This window comes from Sebastes umbrosus, chromosome 11 (genome assembly GCF_015220745.1).
Source record: "Sebastes umbrosus isolate fSebUmb1 chromosome 11, fSebUmb1.pri, whole genome shotgun sequence".
NCBI classification, from domain to species: Eukaryota; Metazoa; Chordata; class Actinopteri; order Perciformes; family Sebastidae; genus Sebastes; species Sebastes umbrosus.
The window spans coordinates 27900387-27918381 of record NC_051279.1 but is presented as its reverse complement, the minus strand read 5'-3'; the positions used below and the strand labels follow the sequence as shown (position 1 = coordinate 27918381).

Below are 17995 nucleotides of genomic sequence, written 5' to 3'. Positions count from 1 at the left end.
ACTGTACCTTGCCATTTATATATGTGCCACTCCGCCACGCAGATCTTTGCTAGACTCTGTGAAAACGTAAGTAACAGTATCTGGGTGGATTAGTGAAATGGATCCTTTGATTCCCGGTAGGACCGCGTCTGCAGAAGAAGCTGTCATCTTGCGCTCTTTAACAAGGAGGATGTGTTGACTGTTTAAATATCTTTGTCTTAATATTTGTCCACTTAAAGTCCCTGGATAGACAGAGAGTGATCATGATTACCGCAGGAAGCTTTTCTGATGCGTGTATCGTGTTGCCTCGTGAATCAGAGCGGAAAGACGATACCATCAAAGAGCGGGCTTAGCGATGGCATCTCAGGGATGGCAGCAGGAAGTTTGTAAATCGCAGTGTCAGATTCGAAAGGGAGCGCAGATAGTGTTCCGCTATAAAACTGGAAATGGATTTGAACCCACCGTCGCAGCTGTCCCGTCTATATTTTGCTCTCTCTACCCCTCTCTCTTTCTCTCTTTCTCTCTCTCTCACACATCTATCATCAAGTGTTCTTTTTAATGGTGTAAACTTTCCCATCCGTTTTCAATAGCATCAACAACCCTGGGACCCTGAACGTGCTTGGCAGTCAAACTCTGAGCTTTTACTGCCAGCCTCTTTTAACCATCAACCATCAACCCACCCACCCCCCTCCCCCCCTCTGCCATTTAAAAAAGTATACAGCAGGCTGGGGTCCCTCTTTGTTAGGATAGTGGAGAAGTTATTGAGAAGCTGTCTGAACCACAGTCATGTGCGTCAAGAGTCAGGGAGGGGTGTGCAGGAGAGATCCCATCAGGGCCTCAGAGCCTTTGGAAGGAGCTCAAGTCAAACTTACACATACACTTGCACCCACGCACTCGCTCTCCAACTCACATGCAAACGATGTGCTGTTTTGAAATTGTGTACTTGGATTCCCGTTATAGGAGACTGGACACACTCCCCTCTTCCTGTTAAAGCGGTGTTTTCAATAGCAGGCCAGTGAGCTCTTCGCTCTTGCATGCGAGGTGACGTATGAGTGGACAGCATCCCCTGTACGACTCGCATGACTTGAGTTTTCTGCGAGGCTTTCTCAGTGACCCGTTGCTGTAGGTGGGCCATATTGTTTTCTCCTAACAAACCGCACTTTATTGATGACTGCTACTAACAGGAATGCCTGCTTAGTGGCCCACTTTGATCCAAGCAATTTTAGGGAAAACCATGCGCACACACAGACGGAGTTGCCATTTGAAATAACCCTGTTTATCTCACGACCCAAATTTAGCTGCTCAAAGAAAAGAAAGGATGTGAAGAAAAAGAAAAGCATAGTTTTGGTAAAGAGAGAGGCCTCCTGGAGGTTTTATATGGGACCAGGGGCTAGATTTGGCCCGGTCTAAGCTGCTTCAGCCTGGATAGCTGTCAGACTGTGATGTGATTCACTCCCCTGTTGAGGTTGTGTTGCTCCCACGTGTGATATCACTCATCTCTTTCTCCTACTGACTGACAGCTGCACTACCGAGATCTGCATTTTTTAAGATTGAGAATACATACATTGTTGACACCTGTAAATGTGCTTATACACACACACACACACACACACACACTGTACATTATACACCCACCATAAACATACGCACCTGGAAGTATTCGCTCATTTTTTTATTCACAAGCTCTCTTTCTCATGTCTCCCCTCTTCTTTCTCCTTCTCTTCAACCATCCATCCCCCCCGTTTTCTCTCTCAGAATGGGAACCCGGAGGCTGAGGAGCTGGTCTACAGCCACTATGTGATCTGTAACGACACCCATGAGACGCTGCGCTTTGGCCAGGTGGATACAGATGAGAATGTGCTGCTGGCCAGCCTCCACAGCCACCAGTACAGCTGGAGATCACACAAGTCCCCTCAGGTAGCACATACACACACACACACACACACACACAGTGAAGCACCCTTAATATATGTACATGGAACACATACAGAGACATGCAAACACATCTACATACAAAATAGAGTGTGAGAGTATTAGAACAAGCAGTACATGCATAGAAACATAATACACAGATGATACCTACATGAACTTACACACACACATTCTGGACCATGCAAGTGTGTGTACCTGGATACACATGCACTACATGTGCGCACACACACATCCGGTGAATATATAAAGTAAGGCTCGCATAAACAAATCCATACTCAAGCATACAAATTCCTACCACAGGCTCGCAGAGGTACACACACACCGTCATCGGCGTGCAGCCACTATCAGTGTGTTTCTGTCAGCGCTCTCAGACAGTGCCCTGACAGCATTGTTAAAGAAGATTGATTATATTTAACCCTTTGTGGTTTTGAGGTTGAGCGGAGGGTGGGCTGGCGATCTGTGGCATATTTGTGTGTGTGGGTTTGGTGCGCACATGTTTCAGGACCCCCATGTGCTCCACGGCGAGTGTGAGAAAGTCAAGCTTGAGAAAAGACATGGCCATAATTGCTCGCAGTAAGTCAGTAAGTCAAGTTGTATTAATCATCAACCTATGGTTAATCTGTGTTCTTACCTCACTCTTGCTTACACACACACACACACACACACGCACACACATTTGGAGAGTGGCAATCTGGCATATCAGCAGCAGCGAATACAACATCTCACTTTCAGCAGTGAGTCGAAATGACCTCTGTGTTCTCAGGGATGTTTTGGAAGAAAGATTGTCCGAATGGGCCAAATGTCATCACGGATGAAGAATGTGATTCCAGGATGGTTCTGTCATGTTATTGCTTTATTCCATCATGTGTTTGTGGTATATATGAAATATGTGTTCTCAAGACGAACATGATTTGTGAAACTAGATAAATAAGAAACAGTGCAACTTTGCCAAAAACACTCAGCTAACTCATTGAGCTTGATGATAAAATGCCTGCCAATGTGTCCGCCTCGGCAAATTGTAGCGCACACTCCTAATTACATTTTTGAGGTTATAATAATAGCGGCACTGATAAGAGAAAGGCTTGTATTTCTGTAATGGTCCTGCAAGTGTGTTTTTGTAGCTCTTACAAATCAGTTTTCTAGACAGAGTCTTAAGTGGCTGTGCTGTTTTGCTTACGTCCCATGATGCTTTGGAGTGTCTAAAACAACTCTGGTCATCACAAGCCATCGATCCCCAGACCTCCGTACTCCTCCCATCTTTCCTCTTTCTATCTGGGAGCCTGTTTTCCACTTCAACCCCAAAGACCTTGCCCTTAACCCCTGACCTCTCGCCTGTTTGTCAATTATATAACCAATACTGCACTTAACACTTGACACTTCCACGCTGCCCATTTGTGCTGTTATTGTATATTTATTAGGGCTGTCAATCGATGGAAATTGAATCGCGATTAATCATAAATGAATCACACATTTTGAATCTGTTCAGTGGTGGGCAGATATGCTGCTTAATGCAAATGTATGTATATATTTATTAATGAAAATCAATTAACAACACAAAACAACGACAAATATTGTCCAGAAACCCTTACAGGTACTGCATTCATCATAAAAAATATGGTCAAATCATGACAGCTGTCAGTGTGTCAGTGTGCTGACTTGATTATGACTTGCCCCAAACTGCATGTGATTATCATAAAGTGGGCATGTCTGTAAAGGGGAGACTCATGGGTACCCAATAGAACCCATTTTCATTCACATATCTGGAGGTCAGAGGTCAGGGGACCCCTTTGAAAATGACCATGACAGTTTTTCCTCAACAAAACTTAGCCTTAGTTTGGAGCGTTATTTAACCTCCTTTGTGACAAGATAGCATGACATGGTTTGGTACCAATGGATTCTTTTGCGTTAACACGTTATTATCACATTAACTTTGACAGCCCTAACATTTATACTAATGTTATACCAAAACTGTGGACTTTAAACCTATAATTTCCTACCACCCAATACCTCCCTCATCACACTCTTTAGATGGAGTCTCAATCATAATTTCCAATTTCTCTTTCGTTAAACTTGGAATAACCATGTTAAACAACAGCTCACAGTGCATCCAAACAGTGTAATGCTGGAACCCCTTCCAAGTACATCAGTAAACACTTTTCAGCTTGGGACCCACAGTGCAATTAGCTCACTCATGCTGGGGCTATGCTAATGCTGTGCGTAGTATTCTGTGTCTTTTCTTGCCATGCACTGTAGGGGCCCACCAGACACAGGCCAAATCCCATTTCAGGCCACACACCCTAAACCACAGTTTAGAGAACGTAGCTGCACAACATTCCCTCGACGTCGGATCGGTCCAATTCTCTTTATTCCCAATGCTTCACCTCCATCAGCTCGATGAGATCAGTAGACCTGGAAAGTGTCCGGCCTCCACACTGTTCTTGGGGTCTCACTTTGGACATTTGTGCTTTCCTCTCAACACTCTCCAACAACAGCACGCGGCTTCCCATAATGTCCTTGTCCCTTTCTCAATCCCCCTAGCAGAGTCTTGTGTTCTGGTGTTTACTAACATGCTTGCTGAGCTCATTAGCCCTTATCTGGCTTGTCCTGCCACTGGCCTTCTCCTGACTTTGTCCTTTCCATCTCTCTGTCTACACCCCAAGAAGCGCTGTCCTTTCATTTGGGATCATGGCATTGGATAAACCCTGAAGCCTCGCTCCGCATCTGGCCTGGTCCAGTCTGTTCTCTGGCCATTCAAGTCCCTTCTCTTTAGGATTCATAGTTCTCTTTGTGTAGCTTTTACCGTATCATCCGTTGCTCTGTCGGTAGCCCTGGTTTGACTCTGTCCACTCTGTTGACATGAGGTCATGGCTCCCCTTCCCCTAATTTTACCCTCCTAGCTCTCCTAACAGTGGGCAACCTCCGGGGTTTGAAAATTGAAGCCAATGCTGAAGTGCCTTAAACTTGCATTCTTTCTAATCGCCAGCAGGGGGCGACTCCTCTGGTTGCAAAAAGAAGTCTGATTGTATAGAAGTCTATGAGAAAATGAGCCTACTTCTCACCTGATTTATTACCTCAGTAAACATTGTAAACATGAGTTTATGGTCTCAGTCTCTAGTTTCAAGTCTTCTTCAATACAGCATGATGTTCATTTAGTTAATTATGGTCCCATTTAGAGTCAAATAGACCATAAAGCAGGGGATGCTTTAGGACGTGGCTACCTTGTGATTGACAGGTCGCTACCACGGAGTTGTCCGGTCTAAGAGTTGTCCGTGTTTTTGTCTTAAAATTTGAACCCTTTCACAGTGTGTTTTCAGTTCATGAAAATTAATTATATAATTTTGGGTCCCTAAAAATGACTTATTCAGCGTTCCGTTGTACTTATCTCCACCCTCTCGTGTCACTTCTGGTTGCAAAAAAGCCTATGTCTCTTAACCACCATACTACCATTAGCACCATCACTCTGTCCAGGGTCCATCTATCTCTACCTCCTACCTTTTCCCCACGTTGTCCAACACACACACACACATACACACATACTGAAGTACACATCCTCCGCCCCTGTAGTTCATGGCCAATCTTGTCCCGTCTGGGAGACCTGGGGCCTGTCAAGAAGGCAGATCATCAGCCTGTCCTCATGGCTCTGGTATGATGTGTGTGTCCCAGTTGACCTGTCCCCCAGGCACACACACTTTCTCACTCACACACACACACACACAAGCCAAAGCTACTAATTTGCTGTTGTAAAGTAATCTGTCCCCCTTTTCTCTCTCTCCGGCTCCCCCGAGAACCCACTGGACATGAAATCATCTTGAAAAGTGGAAGATGGGGGGGAGAGACAGAGAGAAGGGGAGGGGAGGGGGGGGGAGGGGGGGAGGAATGAAGAAGAAGGAATGAAGGCAGAGTGGACAGGGAAATAAGAGAAATTCAAAAGGAGGGTAGCAAGGAGTTGTCAAAGGGGGATACTGTACAGGCCTACTTGAGAAAACGGGAGGACATGGAAAAAAGGAAGCAAGGGCAAAGGATGAGCCGTGCTCTTAACACTCACAGATTGGCTGAGGGAAATCTACAGTGGCAACGCAGCCAAAAATGTGTCTGCTCGCTATCTCGCCGTCCCTCCCGCCTTCCCCATTTCTCTCTGTTTACGATATGTATTAAGGAAGTATAGATGAGTAGATTTGCCAACTATGCTTTATTATCACACTTTAAATCCTTTAATCCTGTTATTGCCAGTTCGTAGTCCGAAAGAGTCGGTGCGAGAGGGAGGAAAGAACTTCCCAAACGAACAGGCCCGCTGTTGTTTCAGCTTGAACTCAAACAGGGAGGCATATTTAAAACCCTGCAATCTCCTGTGTGTGCCTTTGTGTGTCCGTTTGTGCGAAAGAAGAGTGCTTAATGTGTGGCGATCCTGAGCGGTCTAACCAGCGCACACTTCCCACGATGTTGACATACCTCCGAATATCTGTCACTTCTCTCCGAAGAACGCTCGAGCGGAGTGTTTTCGCAGTGAAACGCGAACCTCGGCTCGGGTCACACACCCTCTCAGTGCTCCTCTGTTTCTCCCCCGTCTCTCGCTGCCTCCCCTCTTTTCTGCTGTCAGTCACGACCATGAGATGCATTAAAAGGGTCGATTGAGGCAGTCACGTCCTCAGAGCCCGCCGTGGTCTAACACTTGATCAAATTCATACCCATACGCGCGCACCCACACCCACACACATACACTGTGATAAAATGTTTCCTAAGGCCTGGAGTCCATCAGTCTAATTTCTCTCTTTCAGGCTCAGCATGCCTTCACACCCCAGCATTTGCCAGCCAAGGTGAAGAAGTTTACCCTCAATTTCCCCTATTTTTAGATATTTTATAAATTTTCTTTCTTTTATATAATATTTATGACATAGATATAGAGAGATTGACACATCGATTATAAAACGACAGGATGACTACACACACTTTCTATAATTAAGCACAGTTTATCTCACACACAAACTCACTGTCCCCACCCTGCTGTTTTTCAGGCGTGTGGTGTGGTGTGGTGCGGATGGTTGAAATATCTGGCTGCTTGGTACAGGATGCAGCCTAGCTGATGGAAATCCCTGTGGTTAGCGTGGTTAGCAGGGAGAGGGGCGTAGAAAGCCCCCTAGATTTGGGAAGGACTTTTTAAGTGCCTACAAGGAATATTCACAATTTGAATAAATTGTAATTTACTCCAGGAGCAGGCTTCTACTGAAGAGCTGGATGTGCGTGTGTGTGTGTCGGTGTTGCATGTGTGTGGCATTGATCCATGTGTATTTGTGCGTCAGTGTTGTGTTGGAGTGCGTGTGTGCGGTTCCCAGGGGTAATGTGCTGGAGATAGCGGCCCAGGACTATTAGTTTGCGGCTACATTGGCCGTGTTGTTGGAAGCAGGCATGACAGGGAGGTATTTGAGTGTGTGCGTGCGTGTGTGTGTGTGGGTGATGAACGTGAGAGAAGTTTTTACGCTGTGTGCGTTTGTATCCGTGTGTTTACGTTCATGTGCGAGGAGCTTGATGTATTGTGTGTGTTTCCTGTTGCCTACTTGCCACAGGCACTTTGCTGCGTCAATCTGATCCAGATTCTTGTTTTCAACCTACAGCAATGTTTTACAGCTCATTATTCAAATTTCAAAATTTGATTCCCTAAAATGAATCAGCTCTTTCGTCAAATAGGATTTCACATTTCCCCATCCTCACCCATTGTTTAAGAAACACTGCCCTCAAGTGAAGTGGTGTAGTTGTGCTGTTCATCCAAGATTGTGGCTTCAGCTGCCTGGATTGAGCTGACCCTTTGGGAGATATTAGGTTAACCCACACATCGACTGATCAGAGAGAGAGAAGCCGATGAAAGGGACTGCTCTCCGTTGATCCCTGGGGAAAATCCACACTTTCCTGTTGTTTATCCTCAGAGCTGGATTAGATCCAGAAGGAAGGCTGACCTTTTTTAAATCGACATGTTCTTGTAGGCATTACCTTAGGTGATGAAAAGAAAAGTTGACGGTGAACACTGCATCATCAGGCAAAGGTTAAACTTTGGCTGCTCACTGAGTTACATGTTGATGATGTGTAGTGCAGTCATTTATCATGTACTGTCTTCATCTTGTCCAGGCATGTCTTCTGAAACAACCCCCTAGTGGAATGTTAATAACAAAATAAATTCACCATAGTGATTAATAAGGCAAAGACTTTGTCAAAAAAATGAAGATGCAGGATTGTGTGTGAGTCAGTGGGTCAGGAGCCTCTAAGTCAGTCCTCAGAGAGAGAGGATCATGGGAGGAAAACCTCAGACAAACACAACAGTCATCGGTTACAGCCTTATTCAGTTACTGTATGCACGATTCACATTCCTGGTCCACATTACATGGTGAGTGTCCATGATGAGTGAGTGAGGGCTTGGCCTTCTTAGTAAGCACAAGTCAAATAATACAATAACAATGAAAGTAAACAAGAGTCGGTCCAAACCGAGTATATGTCTGGACAGTGTATGGTCAGTCTGTGAGTTTGTGGCTAAATTGTTACACAAATAGTCAGTGGTCATGTCTGTAATGTTAAATCCAGCGGTACATGTCCACTAAGTCCGGCGAGGACACTTGAAGACGCGCTGCTCCACGTGACTGATCAAAGGTTCTTCTGCTTGCCGTTTCAACCAGGAAACTGATATTTTCTTCGCTCTGACTACTGTTACAACTCTCCTCTAGCACCGCGCTGTTGTCGTTTGCTATCGTCATATGACAAACTACCTCCAGTCAGTTCCTCCTTGCTGCTCTAAAACAGTGGCTGCCAGTGGCAACCATGATACATCCAGGGTGACAGCACAGTGAAGGCTACTGTTTTGGAGCGGCGAAGAAGTATTGATTTCTGGTTAAACAAGTTGATTTTTTTCTGGACGCATCTGGACACATTTTTATCAGACGCATTTCCAATACTGGTATCGAAACAACTTTAATTACATATGCACACCTAGGTCAAAGGTCACAGGTAATTTCATGTTCCCAGGATGTTTGAATTTGCCTCCCAGGACACAGGCCTCACTCTTCAGCTTTGAGGTTTCTTGTGCAGACACCTCTGTTCATTCCAACAATAGGTCTATCCGCAACTGGACCTCCAGTCTCAAATCTCTATTAGCTCACTGGACATATTAGCCAAGGGGCTTTGTGCTCAAGCACTGAGGCTAATGCTTTTGTTTCTGAGAAATTGGCAACAGCCTTTTCTTAGTATGTATTCTTTGTATTTATCACTGGAGGGCTGGAACTATTTCTCCCAGCAGTGCTTGTTGGGAGCAGGCTTGATTAGTGATTAATAGGATATGCTCTGAACCTTATGTTTGCCTTACATTGCAGAGACAAAGAAAAAGATTCAACAGCATAATGTTGCCAGTAATTTTTTGAAATCAATGACTCCTGAATATTCTGGGGACCCATTCTCATCTTTCTGCAACCCACCATTTGGTCCTCATCCAACCATTGTAAAACAATGTAGTACATTCCCCAGCTTTCTACCACAGCTGCCACAGCCAAGATTTTCATGAGAAATACAGGGAGGACAGCGAGTCTCCACCTTCACCACGCGCTTTTTCTTTTTTATCTCCGTACAGATCGTCCCCCCTCATCCCTCATCCCTCCAAACTCAGCCCAATATTTAGAGAAGTCTTTGTTTTCTCACTCTTACTGACATGCTGTGAGATTTTATTTTGATTCCATGTTGTATATTTGATGAGCTATTGGTCTGTCACGACTCTGTGTGTGTGTGTATATATATTTGAGTAATTCCTCTCCCTGTGTAGTTTGTCCCAGAGGAAGCTCTCCCTCTGACATGAGGAGATTAATTTAATTATCATGTTGATGAGAGCTGAGCAGCTAGAATCTCCTATTTGTTTTTCTATGTAAATCTTTTTAAACATGCCAATGTGTTAGCAGTTTAAAAAATATGTTTTCATCCTCCCCATCAAATCCTTGGCCTTGAAACTACAACAAAGAGTCTTAAACCACGAGTTGCAACCCCGTTTGGGCAGCAGAACTGTTTCTGGTTGGTCTCCACATGACAAAAGTGTTGGTATGTTTTAATGACCCTGGGCCACATTATGACAGCAGACTTATTCAATTCATTCAAGTTCAACGACCGGGGGTTGTACTATGATGTCAGTTAGTGGTCTCTCACTGCGGCCGACGTCTTTTGTTTTGACAAGCTCTTCATTACTTTGTGTGTAGTTAAAGTCAAATTGAAAAGATAGCAAAAATTGTCAGCGTTAACCTCACAGTGTAGTATCCACTTGTCTTTTTCTTTTCAGTGTGTATGTGGAAGTTTAAATGTCCCATAGAATGTTCCACAAGTTCAATTTTATTTGATAAAACACGTAAAAGAAATACAGAATAATACTTCATGAGCATGTGACCCAAGTACTGTATAAGTGTTCAAATCTGCAGCCCTGTGAACACACATGCTGTTATAACAACTAATGTGGACCTTCGGGCATTCGATAGTGATATCTCAATTCTGTTTTGAATAGTACTCTAATGCAGGCATTCCCAAAGACTGGGTCGAGACCCACAGGTGGGTCGCAGGAGATTTTATTAGTGTCGCTAAATAAATCTACAGTACATCTTTGAGCCACATGAGGGAGCATGAATGTTCGTATTGCTCTGATAATTGTAGCCTACTTATAACGTTGAATCTAATAAGAAAGGCTAGTGTACTTTCTGTTTGTTTTACTGATGAGAGGAAAAATACGATAGCCTGTTAATTCCGCCTAAATGCATTTATTTGGTCTCGTTAATAAAGTATTTAACATGTGTATATGTTTTCTATAACACATGCATAAAACAAAGTTTTGATTTATCAAACGTATATCTCTTCAAAATGTCTAGTTTACCTATTGAAGATGATATGAGGTGATGCGGAAATGGCAGTAAAAATGGTCAGGAACGTTAATTTATGCACAAATTCACTCTTCTCACGATTTATAGATAAGGCCTATTGTGAATTTTGTTGCAATGGTTTTTCATTTTTAAAAAGTTGGTCCCCAGAAAAAGTTTGGGAAGCACTGCTCTAATGCGCAGAGACAAAGGTACCCTGACAGGGACAGACAGCAAGGGAATAAGTGTAGCTATCGTTTTCTTTTGTGATTACATGTAATGATGTTTAAATTAATGGAAGGGCCCCACTCACAGTAAGAGGTTGACAGAATGGACCAAAGAGTGAACAAGACCGGCACCTGACCAGCTTCCACCCACTAGTGCTTGTGACAGGTCAGTGCTTGTGACAGGTCAGCTGCCTCCAAAAGATGCAGCTCCAATCTGGATCTGGGCAGCCATGAAAGAAATCGAACCGTGGAACTACTCAAGCTGCAACGTAGCCGACCAAAATATCTGACCTGCCAGAAATCCAACCGATAATCTGAGAGTCCAATTGTTGATCGTGCCGGCAATTTCTCAGATGTTATGACCTCCCTCAAACTGTCCATCAAAGGACAACCAATCTGGCAGAAATCCATCGCGATTCTAAAATTAGTCGGGGGGTGACCAATTCACAGCTAAACTCGGTACAGTGTCTGCCTGGCGTAACCAGCTCGCTGTTTGATTCTCTCCTGAGTCAGAAGACAGGGAGGTGCAGGTGAAGAATCAGTGAGCGTTGTGGTCCCATTGGTGCTGCCCTGGGTTCAGCACCACGGACAGCACCCACTGCACCCACTGGGCTATGTTGTGATTCTGGAACTACAGGTCACATGACACCCGAGGACCCAGAAAGGCTCTCGCCATATATTGTACATCCACCGTTTCAGAAGAAACTAAGAGGATAGGATTTGTTCTTACATTTCACACATTGAAAAAATACCAATTGAAGTATGAACATTTTAAATATTATGCGCAACCACCAGAGGTGTATCAAGATGGCATTTTTGTGCCATTCATGTGTGTTGGCTGTCAGCCAGGCAGAGCCAGTGAAAGACACTAATGAACATGCATTAGCAGCCCCCGAGTTGGAAGCGGGATAATCGTTTTTTAGTGTATGGCCATGTTGTGGTGATGTGTTTTATACATTTTCCCGGGCCTCAGTTTTATTACACAATCTACCACTCTGCGGTTAGGGGTAGCTGTGTAGGGTTAACCCATGCTGCATTTGGTCTTTAGCGGGAGAGCTTGTGGTTTCATTGTAGTGAACCAATCCTCTATGTAGGGAAGTGTTACATTGCACTATGCATTGCATTGTCAAACCAGTGGAGACATCAATTGCACTCATGTTGTCCGAGTTAGACTGCAGTCAGCCGACGGTTGCTGGTAGTTCAGAGGCACTCTGTTTGTGGTCAGGGTCTGGGTGACTGAGGTCTCCCCTTAACTAGTCAGCCTGTGATCAAGAACATACCACCTTTTACTCACTTCTATGTACACAGTTTTCGGAAGGTAACTACTTGTAAAGGTCCATGTTTCTTCTGTACAGTACCGGTCCAACAGCGTGACTCTACACAGGATATTTTCAAACTCGTTCTGCATGTTGGTTGAGACATAAAAGGTTATGTCAGGTTTCTTCAAATATGTAAAATCCATTAAATGTAATGTGATTCCCAGTTTGGCTGTGGTGAAAAGAGGTGAAAAAAACATTTGAAATAATAAAATAATAGTTGACTAAATATGTGAAAAAACAAAAACAAATTCAAAATATTCTTTATTGCTGAGATCCAGGTTGCTCGACAGTCAGCTACAGTTCACTCACAACTGAAAACAACAGCATGACTGTTATTATTAACTCTGAATGAATCACATTACTTTTACATTATGGGGCAGGCTGCTCCTCCCAAAACACGAGTAGGCCTATAACTCGTTTTCAATTTGGAGCCAATAAGCACATCTTTTCTTTCTTAAGATATATCCCCTTACATTGCCAATAGAAAGAAAAGAGGTAGAATCATGTTTTGAGTGGAGTATCCCTTTCAATTTAGTAATACCGTGATATAATACCCTCGCTGCAAAAAAAGAAAGAAATACTGTGATATACATTTTTGGTCATATCCCCCACCCCTACTCTGTCTATACTGTATATGTACTGTTTGTGCAGTATACTTTATTTGTGCAGCATGTTACAATAGTTTCCCTCTTTGGTATTTCTACAGAAGCCCGGGGCAAGCCTTTGTTTTTCTGCGTTCTTAGACTGAGACAAGGTCTCTGTCCTTCCAAGGGTCCCCGACTACTGACTCCTTGGTCCCCCCACCGTGCGGTTTCCAAACCTCTCTCCTCTCAGACAGTACTCCTTTTGTCAGCTCCGTTCATTTGGTGCAAACACTTGCCGCGTCTCCTGGAACCCTCGAGGCCCTGGATGTCTGAGATGCCTTGGTAGAAACCAGAGGGAGAACTATGGAGCAATGTTAGTCAAGCATAAACCTCTTAACGTCTCCTCTGTCAACCACGGACCCACACAATGCCTTCTCTCTGTACCTTCTTCCAGCTCTCAAACCGCTTCTTAGACTTGCAAATCTGGGCTTTGATGTTGCACTGCCCTGCTTCTTTTGTCAGAGAGAGGGAGCCAAGGAGGAGAGAAGCATTGCAGACAGCTGTTAAAGCCACCATAATTCCCTCATGTTACATGGGTTAGCCCTCACTGCCCTGGCAAGGATGCTGTTGTGTCTCTCTGTTCTCTCTTTAACTCATTTACAAATCTTTTTTTTTTCTACCCCGCTCACTGCAGTTCAACTTTGTCTACCTCTCTCTTCTTCTTTCCCATGCTCGTCCTTTCTGGAGGACAAAGTAATCCATATTCTTTTGTTTTGTTGTCTGGGTATAAACCTGTTTCTCATTTGTTAGGTGGCTAGCTAGCTCCTTAGTCCCAAATAAAACACCAGACAAAACAGACCTCTGTTCCACAAACCTCTTTTCTCATCTACGCCCATGACATTAAATAAGACAGGCACTACAAAGACTTGTCAGATTATTTTAAACCTTTGGTATACGAAATTGAAATCACATCATTTTCAAATTTCAAAAAAAGATCCAGAAAGTTTAATTTAGCTTGTTTGGGTGGAATTGATTGGTAATCAACCATCTAAGACCCGCCGCAGCCTCTTTGGGATATAGCCTCTTGGGTTATGGAAACTTGTGTGCAAAGCTACTGGTGTTGTTTACGCCTCTAGTCCATGTCTCAGAGTCTCAAATCTCCTATTATAGTCTGAGTGAGACAGAATGAAGGAATGGTAGTAATGGGTAGACGACCGACGACCACTGCGGCTTTGTCAGCCCGTCTTTGCAGCATCCAAGAACGCTGATTACATCTCCACCGCGGACAGACACTTAATTTGTGTTATGTGCGCCCAAGCACATTCCTGCTAGAGGACAATAGACGGATAGCGGTTACAGTGGCAGGAGTGACTCGTTGTGTCGGCAGGAGGACAGGGGTTGGAGGGCGTTTGGTGTTTGTGTGTGTGTGTGTGTGTATGTGTGTCAGCGCATGTGTGAAAAAGATGTGTCTATCCAAGTGTATGTGTTTTTCTCTGTTCATCTATGCTTGACACCCACATTATCAAAGCAGACACTTGAGTGTTTGCCATCCCAATGAGGTCATGGCTCCGCATTAAACAGGAAGTTAATAGTCATTGCTTTGGTTATGACTGACTGATATCTTAACGTCTTTTACAGGAAACTTTGTTGCTAATGATTTTCTCTCTCGGGACGGGATTAAGCAATGGACCAGGCAGTAGACATGACATCGTACCCATGATGGAATTTCAGTTGGTTGATTGACTCACTGAATATAAATTACAGTTTAGGCGGGGGGGGTGATTCTCAGAAGTTAACACCATTTCTGAATGTGTCAGTCCCATGTTTGGGTTATGCATTTAGTTTCCATAGCAAAAGGGAAATCTGGATGGTGGGGTTTCAAAAAAGTTCATGTGGTACTGATCTTGTGATAAGACCGTACAACGTGATCCGTGTGGATTTTAACATCATCATCGTGACCCCCTGATATTTGGCTTAGTAGACAGGTGTTCCTTGTTACCTTTGGGTTAGTCACAATTTCTGCTTGATTTGGAAACACATGTCAAAGCCTCATTATGTTCGCAACAATACCTGCAGGCTTGAAGTTATTTAAGCAGATTGGATTGTGGCAAAGCCAGTAAAACCAGGGGTAATGTGCAAACTAGGGCTGTCAAAGTTAACACAATAATAATGCGTTAACGCAAATTAATTTTAACGCCAGTAACTTCTTTAACGCAGTAAAGCGTTAGATCTTTCGGAGGTTGTAGTGGGCTCAGTTTGAAACCTGAGGAACCAATTTTTTACCAACCATATCATACTGGTTTGTTACGAAGGAGGCTAAATAATGCTCCAAACTTACACACAATTTTGGTGTGGAAAAACGGGCATGGCCATTTTCAAAGGGGTCCCTTGACCTCTGTTCTCAAGCTATGTGAGTGAAAATGGGTTCTATGGGTACCCACGAGTCTCCCCTTTACAGACATGCCCACTTTATGATAATCACATGCAGTTTTGGGGCAAGTCATAGTCAAGTCAGCACACTGACACACTGACAGCTGTTGTTGCCTGTTGGGCTGCAGTTTGCCATGTTATGATTTGAGCATATTTTTGATGCTAAATGCAGTACCTGTGAGGGTTTCTGGACAATATTTGTCATTGTTTTATGTTGTTAACTGATTTCCAATAATAATTATATACATACATTTGCATAAAGCAGCATATTTGCCCACTCCCATGATGATAAGAGTATTAAATACTTGACAAATCTCCCCTTAAGGTACATTTTGAACAGATAAAAAATGTGCAATTAATTTGCGATTATGACCCCGATGTGGCCCCGCAGCCTGACTGTGACCATTAAACCAAAGAAGAACGGAGTTGATTCAGTTCAAGCAGGAATGGACAATCCCATGGTCAAATCAATCGGATGATTCATCTCTGTGGAACTGATATGAATCATCTGTAGCTTAGTGATATAAGTGTATTTGGACAAACTTGCCACTATGAACCTTCATGATTATACGAGGCTGGGATCTACTATCAAGCCAAAGGCCATATCAGTAACTTGTAGTCAGTTCATTTATAAAGAAATGGGATGAATAATAGTTGGTTGATTATATTAATGATGGAAAATATGTTTGACTAAAGCCTTCTATTGATATATCAATACCATTGGTCAAGTTACATCCAAAGAATTTGGATGAATGCTTGTATTTTGTTAATGTCAGAGAGCTTGTGGCCAGAGTTGTTATTGTAAAGGCAACAGTATGACACGACCCTGCTCAAATCCTGCTCACTATCAGCGAAACCGATAACAGACAATATTACAGTACAATGCAGTCACAGAATGAAAATGCTTTGTGTGGTTCCATCCAATTACTCAGTTTAAAAATCCCCATGCAGATCACTCCGGTACCAGAGCTGGAGCCCAGTAATGTGCTGGAAGCTGCGTGTCCACTATCAGCCAGCCGTAATCACAATCTCTCTCTGTGGATTTAAGGGAAATGAGGAGAGATTGAGATTTCACATTTCTTTCACACTCAATACCCAACTTGGGTAATATCCTAATATGACAGATGGGTTCTTAGTTGGTTTTGGACAAAAAATCTTCAACTCAGCGCCAGTGTCTGAGGGTGAGTGTAGGAGTTTATAAAAAGATTTATTAGTGAATGAGATAAAAACTTAATTAACATCTGAGATTACAAGCTGAAAGCTGGTTTTGTTCAAAATGCTGTTTTTCTCAAGATACTAGTAGAGTAAGAGAATATCATTTTATAATGTCAGTATAGATACTATGGATTATTACAATTCACTTCTTTATCAAAGTAGAGTTTGAGTTTCTGTTGGCTTTTTCTTTTTAAATCTTAATTCATTTACACTTTCATACTCACCATGTACCAGTGGCGGACTAAATCAAATAGGGCACCAGCTGCAGGAGGTGATGCACTAGTGTGCAGAAGGTTTTCTAACATTTAGGGCATCATGTTTTTTGAATTTTAAGGTCACCCCAGCGTTTTCTTCTCTGGAAGGGCACCCTAGAGGGCACTTTATCATGTTTTCTCCACGGGAAGGGCACCCTAGAGGGCACTTTATCATGTTTTCTCCACGGGAAGGGCACCCTAGAAGGCACTTTATCATGTTTTCTCCACGGGAAGGGCACCCTAGGGCATTTTATCACATGTTCTCCACTGAAAGGTCACCCTAGAGGGCACTTCATCATGTTTTCTCTTCCAGAAGGGCACCCTAGAGGGCACTTTATCATGTTTTCTCTACTAGAAGGGCACCATAGAGAGCACTTTAACATGTTTTCTCTGCTAGAAAGACACCCTAGAGGGAACTTTATCATGTTTTCTCTTCCAGAAGGGCACCATAGAGAGCACTTTAACATGTTTTCTCTACTAGAAGGACACCCTAGAGGGAACTTTATCATGTTTTCTCCACTGGAAGGGCACCCTAGAGGGCACTTTATGTTCTATCTACCATTGGGGCATCCAAGAGGGCGCTAGTGTTATGTACCACTTATTTCAGTCCAGTTTTGTTTGTCACCTTGGCATGCTGGCCTTGTCAAGCCATTATACAGTACAGGCAGCTTTGGGCTCCACTCTCATGTAAGTCCCTTGGTGGGTATTTCATCATTTTGGTTTTTGAGGTTAGAGATCTTCGAATTAGAGAGCAGATGTGATTATGGTTTCTTAGCATGCCTGGGGGCGCCACAAGCAAAATGAAAAAAAAAAGAGTGAAAAAATGAACTCTTACAGTATTTAAGTTTCAAAAGTCAGTGCAGTAACCAGATTTAATTTTCATCACAAGTTTCCCCCTCTCCACTGTCATCTTGTCTCACCTACGGTATACTCAATATTAACAAAATGATACATAAAATGAAATCATTAGCTTCTACATCAGGGTTAAATGATAGGTTCATATATGTACATTAAATGGGTTATCGGTTGCTGAAATTGTTCCTCCCGCACATACTGGCTGCATAGAAACCCTCTCCTAAAGCAACAAGTGTACAAATGGGCATTTTAGGAGTGTTTTGAGGTAGGCTTAAAATAAATGTGAACCTATCTTTTAATTCAACTAATTTCAGATTCAGATAAAGCCTCATCTTCCTA

At 43.3% G+C, this 17995-nt stretch overlaps 1 protein-coding gene across 5 annotated transcripts in view; it reads left to right on the top strand.

The window, feature by feature from the left end:
* Positions 1 to 17995, top strand: part of LOC119497149 (vacuolar protein sorting-associated protein 13B-like) — a 393997-nt gene that overhangs the window by 333334 nt on the left and 42668 nt on the right. For all 5 annotated transcript variants that reach the window (XM_037785043.1, XM_037785042.1, XM_037785044.1 and 2 more), the window contains one exon: positions 1735 to 1896. In XM_037785043.1, coding sequence (XP_037640971.1) covers positions 1735 to 1896 — 162 coding nt within the window. The remainder of the gene's footprint in view (positions 1 to 1734; positions 1897 to 17995) is intronic.